General features: G+C 35.0%; 1 protein-coding gene across 1 annotated transcript in view; it reads left to right on the top strand.

Annotated features, from left to right (window-relative positions):
• Nucleotides 1-14,574, top strand: part of LOC145671727 (uncharacterized) — a 51,961-nt gene extending 37,387 nt beyond the window's left edge. Inside the window, exons 4-5 of the mRNA XM_081740931.1 lie at nt 12,714-13,462; nt 14,440-14,574. Of these exons, the coding sequence (XP_081597057.1) occupies nt 12,714-13,454 (741 nt within the window). The 3' untranslated portion in view covers nt 13,455-13,462; nt 14,440-14,574. The remainder of the gene's footprint in view (nt 1-12,713; nt 13,463-14,439) is intronic.
• The last annotated feature ends 6,898 nt before the right edge of the window (nt 14,575-21,472 follow it).

The raw sequence follows: 21,472 nt of genomic DNA, 5'->3' as shown, positions 1-21,472 counted from the left end.
TGAGTTCATAACTTTTGATAACTCATGATAATGGCATTCGGAAATGTCTTAGGCGACATATCACATATATCAAATTCATTGTTATTTTTACACATTCTATTATACAAAGCTGTTGTCCTTCAGATTGGTGATTTCATCATTATGTTAGTTCTTGATTTTTTGCACTAATAAAGACCAGTGTTTCTACGTACTTTTAATGTGGGGACATCAAAATTCAATAAAGAAACGAAATCAGGACAATCCAAAATATTTTGCGTTACTTTTTGAATGAATAATAAATCAATCATAATGTCGTCTTTGTTCTAGTGTTGGAAGATGAAAGTTAGCAAGTATGTTTTTACAGCTGTCATAAGTAGGATAAATGTGAGTTTCTTTATATATTAGAAATTTTTAAAAAAATGCCTTATACTTTCTAATTGCTTACGATGTTTTCTGTGAGTCAGATTCACATTAGTAGAAGCATGCTCTAACTTTGAGCGAACATATGCATTGTACAACTTCTATAATGACGAACAGTTCTTAAATTCTTTTCCTGTTCTAATTATGAATCCTAATAGCTTGAATGCTTCACTTGTTATATTTAGAATGTGACTGTCAAACGTTAACTTTGCATCAAACGTAACACCAAGATCTTTAACTGAATCATGTCTATTTACTATATATTTATTAATTTCATAATCAAAGTGACGAGGTGATTTGCTCCTAGTGAATGATAACACTTTGCGCTTGTTTGCATTGACCCCAAGTTGATTGGAAGTGCACCAGTTACCAATATAACCTAGACCTTGCTGCAGTTTTATGTTGTCATCCACTGAATCGCAGAGCATATATTTTTTAGATCATCGGCATGTAGGAATTTTTCGTGGTCAGGAATACAGTCAGCTAAGTCATTAATAAACAAGATAAATAACAATGGTCCTAAATTTGAACCTTGAGGGACTCCTGATGATGCAATATATTCTTTAGATGTGTATGCATTAAAAAGAACGGATTGTTTACGATTATATAGGTATGATGAGAAGAATTTGATCAGGAACGGAGAAAAGTGGAAAAGCTTTAATTTTTCTAGTAATATGTTACGATTAACTTTATCAAAAGCTTTTTCAAATTCAATATAAATCACATCTACTTGGCTGCCTACATCTAATGAATTCGCTATAAAAACTGTAATAATTGCAAGATTCGTTATTGTGGATCTTTCTGAAATAAAGCCATGTTGTTTAATTGAGATAACCGGTTTGACATGATTAAGGATTCGTCGATACAAGATATGCTCAAATACTTTGGCAAAAGCAGGTAATATTGCTATGGGTCGAAAGTTGGTAATATCTTGACTATAGTTGGATTTCGGAATGGACAAAATAAAGCTGTTTTCCATTTGTCTGGGAAAGTGCTTGTTCTTAGTAATAAATTGAATGCAATTAATAGGGGATATTTAAATATATCAGCGCAACCCTTCACAATGTAGGAGGGAATTCCGTCAGAACCAACTGCCGTTTTGGACTTAAGATTCTTAATAGCCATTTCTATTTCCTTCAAATCTATCTGGCAAATATTTAGTGATCCTATGCTACCATATCTGTTATCTCCCAGATCTTTTGCTTTTGCAAAACAGCTTTCTTTTAAGCCTCAAACGGATATATGAAGCAGAAAGTTTCGGAAAATGTTGCTTTTTCAATGCTAGGTTCTCATATTAGATAGTGTATATATACAGTGAAGGGGGGTGCATGTGCTCTGGTGTATATTTAGAGTGAAGGGGGGGGGCATGTGCTTCGGTGCCGGAAATCGAGAAAACTCAAAATGACGGCAGAAGCTGCGTTGAAACGAGATGTTTTAAAAAATACTTAATTGTGGTTTTGAAGTACTCTGATATAGTATAAACATTCATGAAAAAATTATATTTTTTGGAAAGATCGAGCGGCAATTTTTCTTTTTTCCCGATCACTTGGCTAGATTGACCCAGCTATGGACCTGTAAAGTTCACTTTTTCATGTTTTCAGCAGCCTATAACTCCGAAAGGAACCATTTGCACACCCAGGTTGGTCTACACTTTTTGTCTTATCTTGGTGCCAGGAATCACCTCCTGGACGTTGTGGATGTTGTTTTAAAATATCGTGTATACACTGTCCACAGTTCGTATATATATATGGATGGATGGATGGATGGATGGATGTATTATGTATATTAGTTATTACGCATATTAGCGATAACGTCAATAATTATACACCAGTTTAGAATTCACAAAACTTTATATTTTACGATAATAACTTATCTTAACGTTCTATCCAAAATTGTTCATGTAACAAGTATGGCTACACTCACAAATAACGGCTAACATCATTATAGCAATGCACAAATAAAATTATCCTGATCAATCTATAAGTATTACTTACATTATCTTCTTCTATTTCATAAATAATGCTTCAGCACGCCTGCCCTGGTTAAAATCGAAGTGTCCTTTCCAATCTTGGAACTGGTGGGACTGTCCCCCCAATAATCCGTTTTGAAATGTGTTTTTTGGGAATGAATGTGATGATTTGTGTCCGATTGGCACAAAGGAAAGTGAGATGAAATTAATGTCCCCCAGAGTAAGCCTCAAATCTGCTCGCCTTCTAATTTTGAAGACAACTTTGCTCCCCTGATACTCCACAGCATTGTTTTTTAACTTCATAAATATTTTGAAGATCGCTTAAAAAAAGAAAAAAAGATTATGGGAACGGTCTTAACTCCCCCCCCCCCCTTCGAATGTTGAAGACAGATTTGCACCACTGCTAATAACTGCAGCACAAAATTATTTAGTTCAGGAAGTGAAGAAAGAATGTTGTGTGGTGGCCCGTAACTTTAACTTAAAATTGTTTCCACAAATATGTTGTTTTTTTTTTTTTTTTTTTAAATATTGCTTCACATGTACTGAAATATTTTCCTACTAAGATACATATCCGGGATGTACTTCCATGTCTAACTGAAAGTCGTGCATCTTTTTGCTAGGTGTACCTTTGAATAAGTGCTGTGGTCACTTTAAGAATATGCATTCATCTAGGAGAAAAACAACAATATACATATTATCTATCTGTTACTCTGGCAACTTAGGCTAGAGCAGGGTCTCTCAACCTGGTGTTCGCTACCCCTAGGGGGTCGCGTGAGGGTTTCATGGGGTCTCAAAGATAAGCGGAAGAGATAAATGTAGTTAAAACCTAATACCAAAAAATATTTTAAATATTATTTTGATTTTTTCTGCTATGCATACTTTTATTTTTATACATACTGTTAAGAACAACAAAAAATAGATCTAATAAAAATTTTCAACAGGTGCAGAGTTGATTAAAAATCAACTTAAATGAAAGAGATACAATACGAAACTAATGAGAACTGCATATTGAAATACCAGAAAAATACAAATGCAACAAAATCTGCATGTTGAAATACAATTAAAATTGAAAGCTAATGAGATACGGTACCTGAGCATGGTGTGATTTCACTAGTGAAGCAATGTGCAGTTCAGTCTTCGTGACGCACATTATCAAGTCATTCAAACTACTCAATATTTTTTTTAACAACTGTCCAAGTTTTTTAAACCAAAATTAGAAATCATTTTATTTTTTTATGATATGAGGCGAAATTAAAGGAGTTATGAAGGTTTAAAATTTCCAAATGCCTCCATTTTGAAATACTATGACGGATTGGATTCGATATTTGTAATATAAATTTACTGACCAAATTTTATTTTAATCCATTCGCTTTTGAGGAAGTTACTGTATCCAATATACACAAAAAATGGATTCTTTTATAATAGATATAGATAGATATCGTGAATCTCCGCAATAGGTATATTAAAAATCTCACACAAGCTTATTACACCAGAAATTATAACGGGGTCGCTGGCAAGAAGACGTGATAAAATGGTGGTCATGTTAGGAATTAGGTTGAGTACCACTGATCTAGAGTGTATTGATCTTTGTCTAAAGATCAACTTCTCACATGCTTGAAAAACTTACTTTACATGATTTAAGAAATCACCAAAGCAATAACACGTATTTCATGTTTTTATAACCTTATTATTCAATAAAAATGATTATTTATTAATTAATAAGGAGAATTATTTGTATCCTTTACTAAATATAAACGTTAAGATATATTCTTGACTTCTTACAACTTTTTCCAGTCCATAAATATGTGAGAAATTTCTCTGTTGCAAAGTTATCAGATTTCAAATCTTTATAATAAGTACAACCAAATTTTATGCAACTTTCATTTGTATCGTTAGATAGGCTTATTTCTACATTTATCATTTATATATCTTTAAATACAAATATAAGATGTATATCTTTCTATCCTTACAAATAAGTTCAATAAATAAATACATTTGTGGGAATTGGTTTCTAAAATATTTAGGAAAATACAAAAGTGTATTTCTCTTATACGGTACTTCACAATTAACATTTGTGTAGTTTATTAAGTATAACACATTTACTTTGATTTTCATAAATGTGTTTGATACATAAATATGCAATTTAGTGTGTTTCCCCTGGAATATTACACTATGTCTATCGATGTATCACAACAACGAATCTTGGAACACATAACAATCATTAACTAAATTGATTGAGATTGTTAATTTGCTGTTAGAACTATTGATACCTTCTCTGTAGAACTGTATGATTAATCGTATAACCTGATATCCAATGTGCCACGCAAAAATACATACATGATAGTGAACATACATTTGAGTGACATCAACGCTTCAGCGAGGCACGTGAAAACATTGATGATGAAGAAAGACCAGGTCATCCTGTCACAGCAACAAGAGAGGAAACTATGGAAAAATGAATGACATTGTCCAAAAAGATCGCAGGCTTCAGCACTCGAATGATAGCAGATGTGATGAGCATCGATGAAGAGTCTGTCCGAGCAATTGTGCACTATCATTTGAACATGCGCAAAGTTTGCGCTAAAATAACACCAAAAGACTTCATGTAACAACAGAAGGATTTCTGGAAGCACATATGCAGTGACACAATGGAACGCCTATTAGCAGAGCCGGATTTGTTAAGGAAAATCGTCACTGGTGTCCAGACGTGGACTTTTCAATATAATCCTGAAACGAAAAGGTAATCCATGCATTGCAAAACTCCGCAAATGAAAAAAGGCACGCAAGAGGAAATCGAAAGTGAAGGTTATGCTCATTGTGTTCTTTCATAACAATGGACTGCGCCTGGTTGAATAAGTACCATTAGGTCAGACAGTGAACAAGCAGTATTAAGAGCAGATTTTTGTGAAATTGCAAGAACTTGTAAGAAAAAAAATCCCATTTGTAAAAAAAAAAAAAAAAAAAAAAAAACAAGGAATAGATTGTGCATCACGACAATGCTCCTTCGCATACTCCCTTCTCTGTTAAGCAGTTTCTGACAACTAAGAACACTCCAGTATTGAAAACTCACCTTATTCGCCGTACTTGGCATCATGCAATTGTTTTCTTTTTCCGAAAGTGAAATCCAACCTCTAAACTGTGGAAGAGGTGTAGCAGAAAACGGCAGCAGTACTTAAATCGGTGATATCTGAAGATTTCCGAAACTGTTCCCAACAATGGAAACTTCATATGCAAAGGGGAGTTGAGTGTGTTGAAGGGGATCACCTTTAATTTGTAAGTTTGTAACAATTAACCGTACTTTTGGAACCAGTTCCATTATTATTATTATTATTATTATTATTATTATTATTATTATTATTATTATTATTATTATTATTATTTTAGCCAGACCTTGTACTTTACAATAATGTTCCACACAACATACTAAGTTGCGCTGTTCTTTGCAACAACTTCAAAGTGCATTACAATTATGACTGTAATTCTCTTGTTTTCTACTGCAGAGGAGCATACAAAATAGTAGCAGATCTTTCACTGAGTTTAACATGAGTAATATATAGTTGCCGGAAGCCTTTTGGGGCAACTTGGAAATTCCCGCCAGTATACTAACCACTGCACCCACTCAATTCTAGCTAGATCTTGTTGTGCAAATATGATAATGTTATTCTCACTTCTAGTCTTATTATCATAAATTAGCAATAACTTCTCTTTAGATGTTCCAGTTGTTCTGTACTATTCTCCAACACAAAAGTCATTTAAAGTCCCTGGTTCTTGTGGCTGTTTATAACACTACTTACGTCTTAGTGAATGTTTCACAAGCTTCTCAGCAGGTAGGAAAGATTTCGTATAGCGCAAAACTGGACGGTTCTTGTACACTTTCAGTATATTCAACACACGGAGCATCTCGAAAAAGCTTCATATGTTTCTTCGTAGCTCCTAACGTTTTACGGACCTTAACACGTATTAAAATGTATGCGAAACACCTCACATAGCAAAATCAGGAAATTTTACTATCAAATTATATAGCAATGACAACATTCATAAAGCGGAATTTACAATTAGGGATAATATATAGAGGAAGCATTTCTATATATTTTGTTACTACTACATATATTTGACAAGGACCTTACTTTGATATGAAATACATGGCATGACATCTCATACTGATACAACGTTCAGTTCTGCAATCCGTAGTTCGATCCCAACCTAAGTACGTTTGTGGGGAACAACATAGTACCCTTGAATTTTCTTGGAGTTTTCCCGTTTCATTCCACATTCTTACTTCATAAAATCTTTGATGATAATTCACTTTTCATTTGTTATTTGTTTCTTTTAGCCTATACAGCATACCAATGACATTTAAATTTAACAAAAAATTAATTTCGTTCCAGTGATATGAAATAAACAAATGTGAAATACACACAATTTATATCAGCCTTTGTTTTACTTGTTCTGTGGTAGTCATAATTTTGGAGTATAGTTCATTAATCATATTAGTTCATCATAATTTTGGGCTATATTCCATTAATCACATTAGTTAATCATAAATTTGGGCTGTTTCATTAATCTTATTAGTTAATCATAAATTTGGACTATACTTCACTAATCATATTAGTTCATCATAATTTTGGGCTATATTTCATTAATCATATTAGTTCATCATAAATTTGGACTATACTTCATTAACCATATTAGTTCATCATAATTTTGGGCTATATTTCATTAATCATATTAGTTCATCATAATTTTGGGTCATACTTCATTAATCGTATTAGTTCATGATAATTTTCGGCTATACTTCATTAATCATATTAGTTCATCATAATTTTGGACTATATTTCATTTATCATATTAGTTCGTCATAAATTTGGGCTATACTCCATTAATCATATTAGTTAATCATAATTTTGGGCTATAGTTCATTAATCATATTAGTTCATCATAATTTTGGGCTGTAGTTAATTAATCATATTAGTTCATCATAATTTTGGGTTATATTTCATTAATCATATTAGTTCATCATAATTTTAGGTTATATTTCATTAATCATATTAGTTAATCATAAATTTGGGCTGTTTTATTAATCATATTAGTTAATCATAAATTTGGGGTATAGTTCATTAATCATATTAGTCCATCATAATTTTGGGCAATATTTCATTTATCATATTAGTTAATCATAAATTTGGTCTATATTTCATTACTGATGTTAGTTCATCATAATTTTGGGCAATATTTCATTAAACATATTAATTAATCATAATTTTGGGTTATATTTCATTAATCATATGAAGTTCTGTTGTCTTGCTAGTGGTATTATGAAGGGCTTGACAAGGACGTACCTCAATAGAAGGTTCATCTTAATACAAGGTGAGATCAAAAAGTGCGATGAATGTAGTTGCACAGTGCCATTTATTATTGTGTCCATTTCAGCTAGTAAGCCCGGTAGTCTAAACCTTTGGTACAATCAAAGTCGAGTTTTTACGTGTTGTAACATGATAGTTGGCTTCCAGAAGCAAAAGACGTGTTAAGAGTGTCTGTCGCTCGCCAACATTAAGTTTTCTTCTAAGCTGCAACAAGTGCCAAAAAGCTCACGAAATGTCAAAATCAGTGTATAGCAATGAAGGCTTGGCATTGAAGACTGTTTACAAATGATATAAGTGATTTAAAGGCAGCAAGGAGTCGGTTGAAAACGAGCAACGATCGAGACGTCCTTCGACATCAAAAACAGATGAAAACGTGCAAAAAGTGGCACAAATGATTTATTCAAACATGCGAATGACTATTCGAGAGCTTTCCAAAGAACTATACAACTCGTATAGGTCCGTGAAAAGCATTTTAACCGCCGATGAAACGGGCAAATGACTTCCTTCTTCACCACAAAAACTCGCCGTGCCACACCTTGCATTTGATCCGCGAGATTTTGGTCGTAAAAGTGTTTTTGTCTGTCCACATCCGCCTTACTCACCAGATTTAGTACCATACGACTTCTGGCGTTTCCCAAAAATTAAAACCGTGCTTAAACGAAAATGTTTTGACATCATTCATGACATTGAGAGAGCCATGACAGAGCAGCTGAACACCCTTCCAAAAGAAGCCTTCCAGAAATGTTTCCAGCCATGGATTTAACGTTAGGATAAGTGCATTGCTAGCCAAGGACAGTAGTTTGAACGAGATTAAATCAAATTCCATGTAAATTTATTACTTTGTTTCTAAGAAAATGATTCACTATACTTTTTGATCACACTTCGTAGACGGCAAGTTTAAGATACAGTATCAATTTCTAGACTTACAAAAAAAATGTCTTATTTATCCTTAGTTTTCTCAAAAATTACGCATAAAGATTAATACTCAATTAATATTCAGTTTGTCCACTTAAACGAGTTCTATCGATTTGAATGTCTCATCTTTGGATATTTCTTTATTAAATCTAATAATATTGTTAATTTGATACTTAATTTAATTAATTATTTTTCTTTCTATAGATAATATTAGATGTATCTTCAGTAAAAGAGAAATCTGTTTGACAAATAATACTCAGCTCTTAAAAAGGATTCTTATACAAACGAGGAAAACTAAACTACTTAGTTGGTTGCAAATATACGTATATATATCAATAAATTATACCGGATATTTTATTAACCTATTTTTTTCTGTAGAATTAGAATTTAAAAATGAATCATCTTTAAAACTGACAAAAGTTGTACAAATACGTTATGAAATGGAAAACAATATTTATGAAGAAGGGAAAGCGACTGGAATTGTATAAAAGGTGACTGAAGCTTCACTGAAAGCATCACAATTCCTCTTCCAATCTTCCGACCAGCATTACACAGGCGATGAACGCGTTTGTAAGTATTATGTTATGGTGATTTTGCTTCTTCAATATGATGTGCGAGGGTTGACTCAGTGAAGTATGCATATGTGGGGGTTCATTCTTACAGCCAGAGGCGGCGATTAGCGGGCAAGAGGAGGCAGTTGTCGCCTCAGTATTCTGAAGTGATTCAGTTTCGTTTGGAAATGTAAAGTTTTTGTATGTATTACTGATTCATAGAGGAAAAAAACGTGCCATATAATATTTGCCGTTGCGTGAGTACGTATTGGTTATTTGTTTTCCCATCGAGTTAAGAAAGCATTGTTTTAATTGCAGTTCAAAGCAATTAATATTACTGCTTATTTCTTTAAACGTCGTAGCATATGCTTGTAGTATTTACTGTCTTTGATTTTCTAAGAGTAATAACATATATTTAATAGCATGTGTGGATTTAAAAATATAAATAATTCATTAATCCCCAGTTTCAATATAACTTCTACAAAACAAGCCTCCTTATTCATTACTATGATTAATGTTATCCTTTCTATTGATTTGTTTTGTAAATTTATCATTAAATAATCTGGTCACACAATTTTCCAGACAGAATTTTAAGATCTTCATGACCAAGGAATCCCTTCTTACACTTTCGTTGTTTAAGAGTACAAAGGGCTGGTCCTACTTGCGTTGCTCTTGTCAATTACGTAATAAAATATGAAATATGATATACGCTATTTTAACTGAAAAAGATAGTATGCTATTACTTATACAACCTTTCGTCAAACAAAGAGTTAGAGACAACCAGGAAAACTTATATTGATATACAAATATTCAGATCATGTATTGTCTCCCCACTATTAACGTTCAATCGCCGCCACTGCTTGCAGCTAAAATTATATGCTCTGTATACTTGCGTGGTACCTTTAGCATTGATTATCAGCAACTTTCCAAGATGAAAGTTATTTTGTTCAAAAGAGGAGCTGGTTTGGTTTGAGTTTAACTTTCAGTTGAGCAGTGATGCTATGTGAAATATGAACCTACAGCTTAACATCGGATCGAAACCGTATGAGGTCGTACCTAAAATTGAACCGGGTTCCCCCACACCAAAAGTGCGTGCACTATTCACCTAGCCACGAGGGAGCTCGGACAGGAATCGTGAATAACATATTTTAATTTTACGTACCCTAGTAGAGACATGATTAACGAAACTACATGATTATGAAAAAATAGAAATGTAGAGGAGAAACAGAAGAACTACGATAGAACTCTTTGAATACGGTGTTGACCAGCACAAGCTCTGGACTGGGATCGAACCAAGGGGTTGTAGTACCAAAGGTTTGAGTTCGATCACACGGGCTGGGATTGAAAAAAGAGATTTTAGTACCAGAGGTGAGTGCTGTACCACGTTTCCTTAGTTACCTAATTTACCGAATAAGTTTAAGTAACTAATTTTGCCTGTTATGCTATTTTCTGCATTACCTGATCCCCCTCCTTTTGACCTGACAGATGACATAGTTTTGTAACCCAACCATCTTGGAGGGGAGGTAATGTGGTGGGGAACTAGAATTAGGATAAGGATCAGTATTAGGAATTAGATTTCTGGGCTTTCGGCACCTATAGCCATGTTAACTCGTTACGTATGAGAGATTACGTCTTTCGGCGATCAGACTATCCGAGGAAAGGGAAGGCAAGAAGTAGCCTGAAGCCTATATGTTAGGTAACATTTCGGTATTTGCCTGGTTGAAATGAGGAAAACTCAGAAAATCTCTCTCAAGATGGCTGGCCTGAGAAAGGTTTTACACTTTTTCGACCGAGTGTCACCACCGGGAATTGAATGTGGGACCGCTCGCATTAAAGACGAAAGAATTAGCGACTACACTCACTACGCGGGACCTCATGGTAGTGAACTTTCTATACTGTGAAGGTTGACCATGTATGATTATATGTGAACTCCATAACTACACCAGACTGAAACACTTCGGTCGTAGATCGAAGCCAACTTTCATAGTGGGCTCATATCTCCATAACCTCGGTATCGCATAAGGATGAATTGATTCATTGATTGAGAGTTAATGGGAACGTCAGCATCGATGCTATATCTCCGCCAGGATTGCATAAATATGAAAAACCCAGAAACTCAAACTCCAATAATGTAATTTTAAGGGGAGATAATCGTTAACAGAAACGCCTGGAAAACAACTTAGCAAAATATTTCAGTTTAACGTCTAACGCATGATTAACGCAAGTAAATGATGATGGAAGAATATATTGTGGAATGAGAATACCCAGAGAAGACTCAAAGACACAATGTTGTCCACCACAAACTTACTTGACCGGGGATTGAAACAAAAATACCATGCACAAGACTCCACCACCAAGCCACCGTACCCACTACAACTTAACAAATAACTTATCTTTTCGATTTATAAAACTTAACGATCTACTTAACTAATCATAAGCTAAACACAATTATTTCTTATTTGTAGACAGTAATGAACTTCTCAAAGAGAATTATTTTGAATTCTGAAAATACTGAGTTTTGCAAAATGTTAATATTTTGAAACAAGAAAGAAAGAAATGTTAGTAGGAAGAAAGCTATATGCCAAAGGAAACTTTATAGTTTTATGACATGTATACAGAAATTCTTCCACTTGCAGTGTAGGTTTATTTTATACTGAGAACAATTTTGAAAGTTAGTTGTTCAAGGCCCATTTTCGAAGCTACTAGTTCCTGTATTTGTCTGGTAAGACGTTAAAAAAAGGAAAGGAAAAATGAAATGATAGGAGAGGAGAGGAAAGGAAAAGAAAGGAAAAAGAAATGGAAAGGGAAAGAAATGAAACAAAAGAAAAGGAAAGGGAAGGAAAGTGAAAAATAAAAACTGAGACATGGATTTAGAATTCAGGATTGCTCTATTTTGCGGTAAAAACTTAAGCATTCACTCCGTCTAACTCTCATACATATTTACAGCATGTACACTCATGTCCAAAATGATTGTCGCATAGCTCTAACTGTCTTCTTGTAAGAATAAATTTGATAATGATTTTACAGGATACTTTTAATACTGATACTATGTGTATAATCGGAAAATGTATATTTGTGGTAAATTTCATAGGAAAAGAATTATAAATACGAAAATTAGAATGAGTAAAACAAAATTGTTGTTAAATGGACAAGAAAGATTTATTTTCGTTTTATTGTTCTTATTTACTGTTCTTTTGACATGAAATTTGTCACATACATGTATTTCCCGATTATACACATACTAACATTATAAGAAATGCCGAGCGAATACGTTATCAAACTATATTCCTACATCAACATATTTGTAGGCATGCGACAATGATTTTGGACATGAGTGTACATACATTCAGCATAACTAAAACACAATTATTAATAATTAAATTGATTAAATGTAGTCTAAGATTACTACAATTGAGTTCTCAAAGAATATACAATTTAAAGAAATAAATAAATAATGTGCAGATCTGCATAGTTCTATAGATATAAGGCCAAATCGTATTTTCTTTCTATTTGCAGAAGTTCTTAGCTCTTGTGGCTTTGGTAGCCACCACCAGCGCCAAAGAGGAAGAACCAAAAAATGAAGACAAACAACATGAAAAGAGAGGAGTCTCTGGACTAGGAATTGGCGGAGGAGGGTTCGGAGGAGGTCATGGAGGATTCGGAGGTGGTCATGACGGAGGACTAGGAGGTGGATTTGGAGGTGGCCATGGAGGAGGATTTGGAGGTGGTTTCGGAGGAGGTTCTCTTGGAGGAGGAGGAGGCGGAGGTGGTGGTAATGGAGTCATCACTATCACCAAAAACGTTCCTTATCCAGTTTCTCAACCTGTGCCCTACGCAGTAGAGAAGAAGGTTCCTTATCCAGTTCCACAACCTTATCCAGTTCCTGTTGAAGTCAAGAGACCCGTACACATTCCAAAACCATACCCAGTTCCTGTAGAGAAAACCGTTGCCATCCCAGTAGATAAACCAGTTCCTTACCCAGTTTACAAAACTGTCGCTGTCCCCGTCACGAAGAAGGTCACTGTCCAAATTCCAAAACCATATCCAGTTCAAGTGACTAAGAATGTACCAGTTCCTATTCCAGTAGCTCAGCCTGTGTATATTAGCCAGCCTGTGTACATCCCTGGTGGCCATGGGGGTGGTTCTGGCGGAGGATTTGGTGGAGGAGATTTAGGAGGTAGGCATGGAGGTCTTGGGGGAGGATTCGGAGGTGGTCATGATAATGGAGGAGGATATGGCGGTGGATACAAGCACTGATGATACAAGTAAGTAATAATTGTCTGAAATTATCCTTATTTCCTGTTTTAAATATTTTCCGAAAGAGAAAATATACTTGCAGTATGTGCTTTCTATTCTCCTATTTAACAGAATTTATCGGAACAGACTCTTAATTTTTAGAAATGTGTATTTCATTGGTACGAGTGTGTGTGTCACTGTTAGGATACTATCTGATAATTAACAGCATATTACATTATAATCAACCTGTTTCGACAAAATTACCAATTATTATCGGCATATGACAAAATTAGTTTTTTTTTTTTATCGAGGTTTTCGACCACACGGGATTCCGGACTTCGATTCCCAGTGGGAAAGCATTGAATTCATTACGTTCGTTCGAATTCTACTTAAAACTGTAGTTTTACGTTTCATATAGGTACGCTAAAGAAATGAAAAAAAATCAACCACAAACATAAACTATTTTAGTATATTATTTATTTTAATGAATCCTTCAAGATTCTATATATTAGCCCTAAGTTCGTTATATTATAATTTCTGTAATTAATTATAATAAAACGTAGTTTACTCAATAAATATTCAATATTAACACTCAAGATACAATATACAGTATCTAAACTGATGTATTTTCGAAAGATTTTTTGCATTTATCTTTCTATTTTTAACCAAATTCCTTCTTTATAATTGAGAATACATCCACCGTTAATGGCTTCTTTACATATTATATCAGAACTACCTAGAAAAGCATGTTTGTACAAGTCTGGCCACAAAACTTAACAAGTTAAATGTTCAGGTCTGACCATAGAAGAAAATATTATCATACGTTACAGACTGTTGTCCATATCAACATATACATATTTATGAATGTTATCGTTATATAATACAGGCGTAGTGTGTGTGAATTGGTTCTCCTCTAACTTTATACTGAACAAATACAATACCAGAAAGTTAATTTTACATAATTTTTTTTTCTTCTCTAAAAGATTTGTTGCTCTCTTCTTTTCAGTTTGATCAGAAGATTGAAACGCCACCACAATATTGTGATTACAGAATATTTCAAGCACCATAAACTGTATTTGTTTGTTTGTTTCACATGTGTTGAACTGTAAATGTAAAATAAAGTTATGTCAAAAGTTAGAAACATTTCTTTCATTTAGCTTTGTCCAACGATAAATTTGTAGGAAGTAAGGGAAATTATCACTTTCTGTAGTTTTCTTTACTGCCTTCAAGTTTAAACATCCCTTATCTCTCTGGGTAGATACAACAAAACATGTTTATATTGGTCAATGATGGTTACACAGTAATCTGGCCAACTTATACAGGTAGACAACTTATAGAAAATCAGGGGTGGCTCTACCATATTTGCTGCACCATGTTTACATGGGGCGACAAGTTTAGAGGGGCGAAAAATTCTGTCATAACTATATTATTACAAATAAATATTTCTTGTTTGCAATCAAACTTTATGATGATGGTAGTTCAATTTACTAAGCTGATCTCCTATTTGAATGCTGCATTCATAAATCATGTTTAGGTCGAATTAGTTTAAGGTCACATAGACAGTACTAGAGCAAATGACCCAACAAATCCCAACATAAATTGCTTGATTGTTGCCAAATACAATATCTCAATTCTCGAACAGCAGCGAACACCTGTTCCATTTACTTTGTTATCACAGTTTTTATATGAATACTACTCTTGTCTTTTTCACAAAGAATTACTTATCACTGAACGTGGAAACTTCTTTGTTTTTTTTTCTTTTTGATTTAACAGATGCAGAAGGAAAATCAAGAAATAAAGATTCGTTGAACTAGAATTGCAACATTGAGATTTTAGCTCGATATTGAATTCTATAAAAATGACTACATCTTTCCTATGCAGGTGTGTTTCCTTTATCTTTCACTAACAGAATAGTTCATTATTTAAAGAACAAAATAGACAGGAGATTGTATTTGTAGTGTTTAGGCCTTTCTGAGTGGTAGTGCTCTTTCGAGCCTTTTTGTTGTTCATGATGAAGGTAGCATACCTAAAATCGGGCTTTTAAGATTTGTTCTTTCTGTAGAAACGGTGGCGGTTAATGATGTCATTGCTCGAGGCAACAAATTGCCTAGTGTCGGCCCTGAGTATGGTTGACGTTTTTTATAACAATCTTTTTATATAGCTTATTAGTGAAATTCTTACGTCAATGAGCTTCTTCGTGGATAAACGGTTAGCTTACGGGCCTTTGGTGTGGGAGATTGGTTCGATTCCTGGCCGGAGCTCATGTAGTTCGTCTTCCACGTTCATCAGTAGGTCCCGTCTCATATAGCCTCGCTGCTGAAAGGGACGCTAAACTCAAAATCAACTCAACTCAACTATGGTAGGTCAATTAAAGTGTATGTAATCTTGTACGTTTATTTCTAAAATGAATTAAGGTTCCACTATTTATTAACTAATAATTTACATACCATAGTGCACTTTAATATGAGGCAATTACAGTATTGTGCAAACGGCAACATTGGGAACGAATTTCCATTTGTTTACAAAGTGACATCAGACATATGGCAGTCTTGGCAGAAATAGGGTATACTGTTTTTACGTGATTTAATGTTTTTCAAGAAAACAGGATAAGTTAAATCTAATCAAATTTGTATGAGAGTATTGTTGTACATAGTTAAGTCGTTTAACATTGAATATAAAATAATTTAACATGAAATCAAACATTAGGCCCTAAAACAGAGCTTCCTAGTGCTTCCATGGTTAGAGCACTTACTTTCGATGCCGGAGACCCAGGTTTGATTTCCAGTTGGAGTTCATGTAGTTCGGATCCCACATTTAAGTTGTAAGTTCACATTTCGTATAGCCTCGGTGCTAAACGGGGCGATAAACTCCAAACCAAACAAATACTAAAGCATCCAGATGGCTGCTAAGTTAATTATCATACAGAAAAAGGTATTTTAAACGTTAAAGAATATTTGAAACTCGATCAATGGTAATAGTTGTAACTTTTAGGCAGGCACGTAGCCAAGGGGTGGGTCCGGGGGGTCCGTACCCCCCCCCCCTTCGAGACCAGAAATGAAAAAAAAAATTAAGGAAGGATCCAAAAAACAAACGGGGAAAAGAAGAATCAGCGTTAAAAATATAAAACTACAGCAAGAGTTTGGTTACTCTTTCTTCTGAGTAGCTTTGTGTGCAGCAAACGGGGGCTCAAGTTTAAAATGGATATTGTTGTAACGGAGCATTCAAAATTCCATCTAGCTCCATGTTAATCCTATGGACTACAAACCACGATCGATAAGCCGGTTCGATCAGATAGACTCTCAGATAGAACTTAAGAAATGCCCACAATCATCAATAACATGAGTCTAGCAACATAGATTCCAGTTACACTTATTAAAGAAATTTTCAGTTTCCCGGCAATTGAATCCATTTTATAGAATGTCTTTACTGCAGAAAGAGATCTCGTTGCTATCCTTGACGTTGTTAAACGAAGATAAAAAAAAGAAGAAAGAAGACAAGAAGAATCGAGTTCGACTGACCTCAAAAGACTATCTTTTTCAATATTTTTTAATATTCTTTTACTCAAGATTTCTCCATAGTTTGTTATTAAAATACTTACTAATATATTCTCATTTTATTGTCCTAACAAACCAACATGGGTAAAATAGTTCAGATTGCCAGTAAAATAGTTCAGATTGATCGAGCCCCTAGTGTGTAACTACAGTATATCGTGTCACGCCCCCACCCCCAATATATGTTGCCAGTAAAATAATTTAGAATGATCGAGCCCCTTGTGTGATAGCCACAGTATTTGTCACGGACACCCCCTATTACAAAATTCTGGCTATGTGCCTGTTTTAGGGTAACTATTTTCTATAAAATTTCAGTGTTATTTTCATCTTCAAATCATAACAATTAGTTTGACAGTATAGTAAGAAACTTTGACCCTGTCCTCTGAGAAGAATGTTCTAAAAACCCAGCGTCTGGTATCAAGGGGCCGATTCCAGGGGGGCCGGGAGACCTGGGCTTCCCAAAGCTCATGTGGGCCCCAACATTATATTTATGAATATACAAAATTTGAAATAATTAGAATGCATAATTTGTCTTAAAATCCTCATATATTCCTTCTGCATCTGATTGCCCACCCCCATAAATTTACAGAGAAATCGGCGCCCTTGTCTGGTATCCGACTCCGAGCAAGGCAAGCTAGAAAAAAGAAAACATTTGGAACAATTCTGTTTTCTAAATTATTATTTTTGTAGCGTTTTATGTTTTGTTTCCACAGTCAACGACAAAAGTTCTTTCCTTTTGATGAATTTTGTTTCGTAAGTAACTTCAGAAAGGAAGGACAATTTGAGTACGGTTTTCAGTAAATTAAAAAAAAAAAAATGTAATTATCTGTACGTTATAGCCATACCACCGTTCTTCCGAAAATAAATTTCACCAAATGGTAAGAACTTTTGTCATTGACTGTATATTTCATTATTACTCGAACAAACCTAAATTTTGAATCAATACGACAACATAGTTCATACATAACACCGGTCAGAAAGTGTTACGTGTCCTCATCTACTAAAACGGTTCACCACTGTGGATAAAACAGAACTGTCAAAACATATGCTGGGAGGATTTCATTAGTAAACACTTACCACAGGGTAGGAGTAATGGCAGGTGAAGGTCATACTGTTTAGGGCTGCAGAATGCCTAAATCCGCCACTGTGAAAACCTTAAGTTTAAAATTTCGTTCGGAAACATTGGACACTATGGTCTGTTAGACGGTATGGTATGTATATACATCGGGACGAACGGTCGAACTAACCAATGGACGGAAATGCAATTAAAAGAGGATTAAGTTTCTCAGTTTAACGTCCCACAATATGCCCTTTAGGCTAAGGGAGACGGTTGATTAAGGCAAGTAAGCGATTATGGAAAAATTAGTGGAATGAGGATTAGGAGGAAACGGGAGTACCCCGAGAAATACCAAGAGCACGATGTTGTCCACCACAAATTTAATTAGCCAGGGGTAGAACAAGGGACCCCACGCACCAGAGTAAGCACCTTACCACTGAACCCCGTGCTCCCCATTAATAAAGTTGGAGAATTGCAGGTATTTACGAATTCACGATAGATTTAGCAGTTCATTATAAAGAAAAAATACCGGGACCACGATGACTCAGTACTGAAACGCTCAACTTTGACACGTGGAGTCTCTGGTTCGATCCCAGCTTCCGCCAAGTGGACAAACACCGTATGTGTGGGTTTTCTCAGAGTTCTCCAGTTTCCTCCCACTTTCGTCATTCCACTATTATCATCAATCTCATCATCACCGTCTCTCTGTCATGGAGTATAATGTGGGACGTTAAACTAAAAAAAAATTAAAAACTTTATTATTGTTTATTAGCCTACATTTCTGTAATGAGGAAATTCAATTAAAAACAATCCTAAATAGACCTTAACAATGAGCATTTTGAATATCACAGAACCAATTAACTACGTTATGCAAAGTATTTCTGTATATCTATTTTGGCCATTGAAGCTCCTAAGATTTGATATACACGACCTACATTTTTGTAGGGGGCGCGGTGGCTCAGTGGTAGAGCGTTCACCTCTGGTGCTTGGGGTCCCGGGTTCGATCCCAGCCCCCGCCAAGTGAACTTTGTGGTGGACAAACACCGTGCTCGTGGGTTTTCTCGGGGCTCTCCCGTTTCCTCCCACTTTCTTCATTCCACCATTTCACTCATCTCTCATCATCACCGTCTCCTTTAGCCTAACCGTGGGACGTAAAACTCAAAGATTTCATTTCATTTCATTTTTTACATTTTCGTACGCCACCCTGTATTTTCCGTAAATTTCATAGTTACCGTATGAGTTTTAAATACCCTAAATTTGTGGAACCTCTCCATAACAGGCACCTCTCTCATTCGCGGACACCTCTTACCATTGTCTCTTACTTTGAAGTGTAACTGCAATTACCTTGAAATAAGGCAGAAGACAATTTCCAACATAAACTTGAAAAATAATAATTATTACAAATGATGAACAAGGCATAGTTCAAAACATGTGATTTTATTAATTTTAAAAGAGGGAAAAGGGTAGTTTAGTAATTAACTTCCCTGCATATTTGGACATAACACTTCCTTCGAAAATTATCTTCGTAGTTACGATCAACAAATAATTTTAAGTAAAATAGATTTGCTTGATAAGATTTCTTCTAATTTAGGTTTATTTTACAATTGTATATTCATTCACTTTGAATCCGTCAATTTGTTATGCTTCTGCGGGGTTTGTATTAACCCAATTTTGGCCCAGGGCCAGAAAAAATATGTGATTCCTGCTGACTAAGCCTAATACATTTCTGTGAAAGTACAGTAGGAAAATTAAGAAGATATGTTTCATATTTTTGGTCATATTTTATCTTATGATGATAATTGTATCGTGTATAATTCTTTTTAAACAGACAGTTGAGATTTTGATTAGAATGGAGGCCCACGTCTATCTAGATTCCCGGGGTTACAGGCCCCCTAAGCAGGCCGGTAGCCAGCCCAAAAATGTATGGGGGGCTCGGCAGAAGTTAGGGGGGCCTGATCCAACCATAGTATAGTTTATCATCGTATTATAGTTCATTGGCAAGCCTACCGTGAAAATTTTAAGGGGCCAGCAAAAATTTAGGGGGGAGGACCCCATAGACGCCCTAGATACGGGCCTGCCCCTAAGCCCGCCAAATTCCCCTTAATCCGGCTCAACGCTTCTGATGTCTGAAATATACATGTCTGATACCAGATTACTTAAATATTTGTTGTTGTTCTTCATTATTATTATTATTATTATTATTATTATTATTATTATTATTATTATTATTATTATTATTATTATTATTATTATTATTATTATTATTATTATCCCAGGCTATATTTTGATTTATCAAGTTTTGGGTGGCAAGGTTATCAACACGCGAGATTTTGGACGGCGATGTTCCAGCCCCGAGGATTTGTACGTACACCCAAAATAACATTTTCTAAGAACCTTACTTCATGGTCAGCAAAAGAGATATTTGTACAGTCCGAGACAAAAGTTCTTACCGTTTGGTAAAATTTATTTTGGGAATAACGGTGGTACTATGGCTGGAACGTGCAGAAAATTTCCTTTTAATTTGCTGAAAATTGTACTCAAATTGTTCTTCTATTCTCAAGATATTTACGAAACTAATTTCATCAAACGAAAAGAACTCTTGTCGGTGACAGTACGCAGCACAGAACACAGCAATAATAATCCACCTACTATTACTACTGAAAACAAGAAAAAAGAAATGTTCTGTTCGAAACAAGTCACGTGTCAATTGAGGGTTAATACAATAACCCTTATGGTTTCACCGTTACTAAATTATATTGTTAGCATCAGCGCAGTAACTTAATTTTTTTCTGGGGGGACAAGCATTAATACGCGTATTTAGGCCCCCTAGAAAAAGTTGTTTTTTTTTAATTCTTGGACCCCCTCTTTCCATCTATCTCTTACTCTTTATTAGCCTCCCGGAGCCTGTGGGCCCTCCCGCATGGCAAAGTCTCCTGGGCCGTTAGTTGCGCCCATGGGCCCGTTCCATACATGACAAATTAAGGGGACAATATTGACAAATCTCAAATCCATACGAATAAATATTATTTCTAGGGGCCCACAACTCATTTTTATTTTATTTAACTTTTGTGTGCTGTTTTGTTTATGTAATGTAGTGAACCTGCTTGATGCTTCATTTATAATTTCATGTTCGTATCGTAAATGCAGTAAGAAAATTTTGCCTTAAAATGTTTCCCCGCTCGAACGACGGAGAGCTTCCCTGGGGGGCAGTTGTCCGCCCTGCTCCCCATAAGTTACGGCCCTGGTTAGCATAGGCGTCTTCGGTGCGGAAGACTCGGTTCGATTTTCGAGCGGGAAATCATATGGTCTGGATCTCACGCTAAGCTGTAAATTATAGCCTTGCTGCTGAAAAAGACGATAAATTGGAAGTAACAAAAAAAGCAATAACCATTATATATAAAATAGATAAATGTCTGAAATGCTCTCATTGT

This window comes from Thermobia domestica, chromosome 15 (genome assembly GCF_964235325.1).
Source record: "Thermobia domestica chromosome 15, izTheDome1.hap1.1, whole genome shotgun sequence".
NCBI classification, from domain to species: domain Eukaryota; kingdom Metazoa; phylum Arthropoda; class Insecta; order Zygentoma; family Lepismatidae; genus Thermobia; species Thermobia domestica.
Note: the sequence above shows the minus strand (reverse complement) of the source record. Positions and strands in the feature narration are given on the sequence as shown.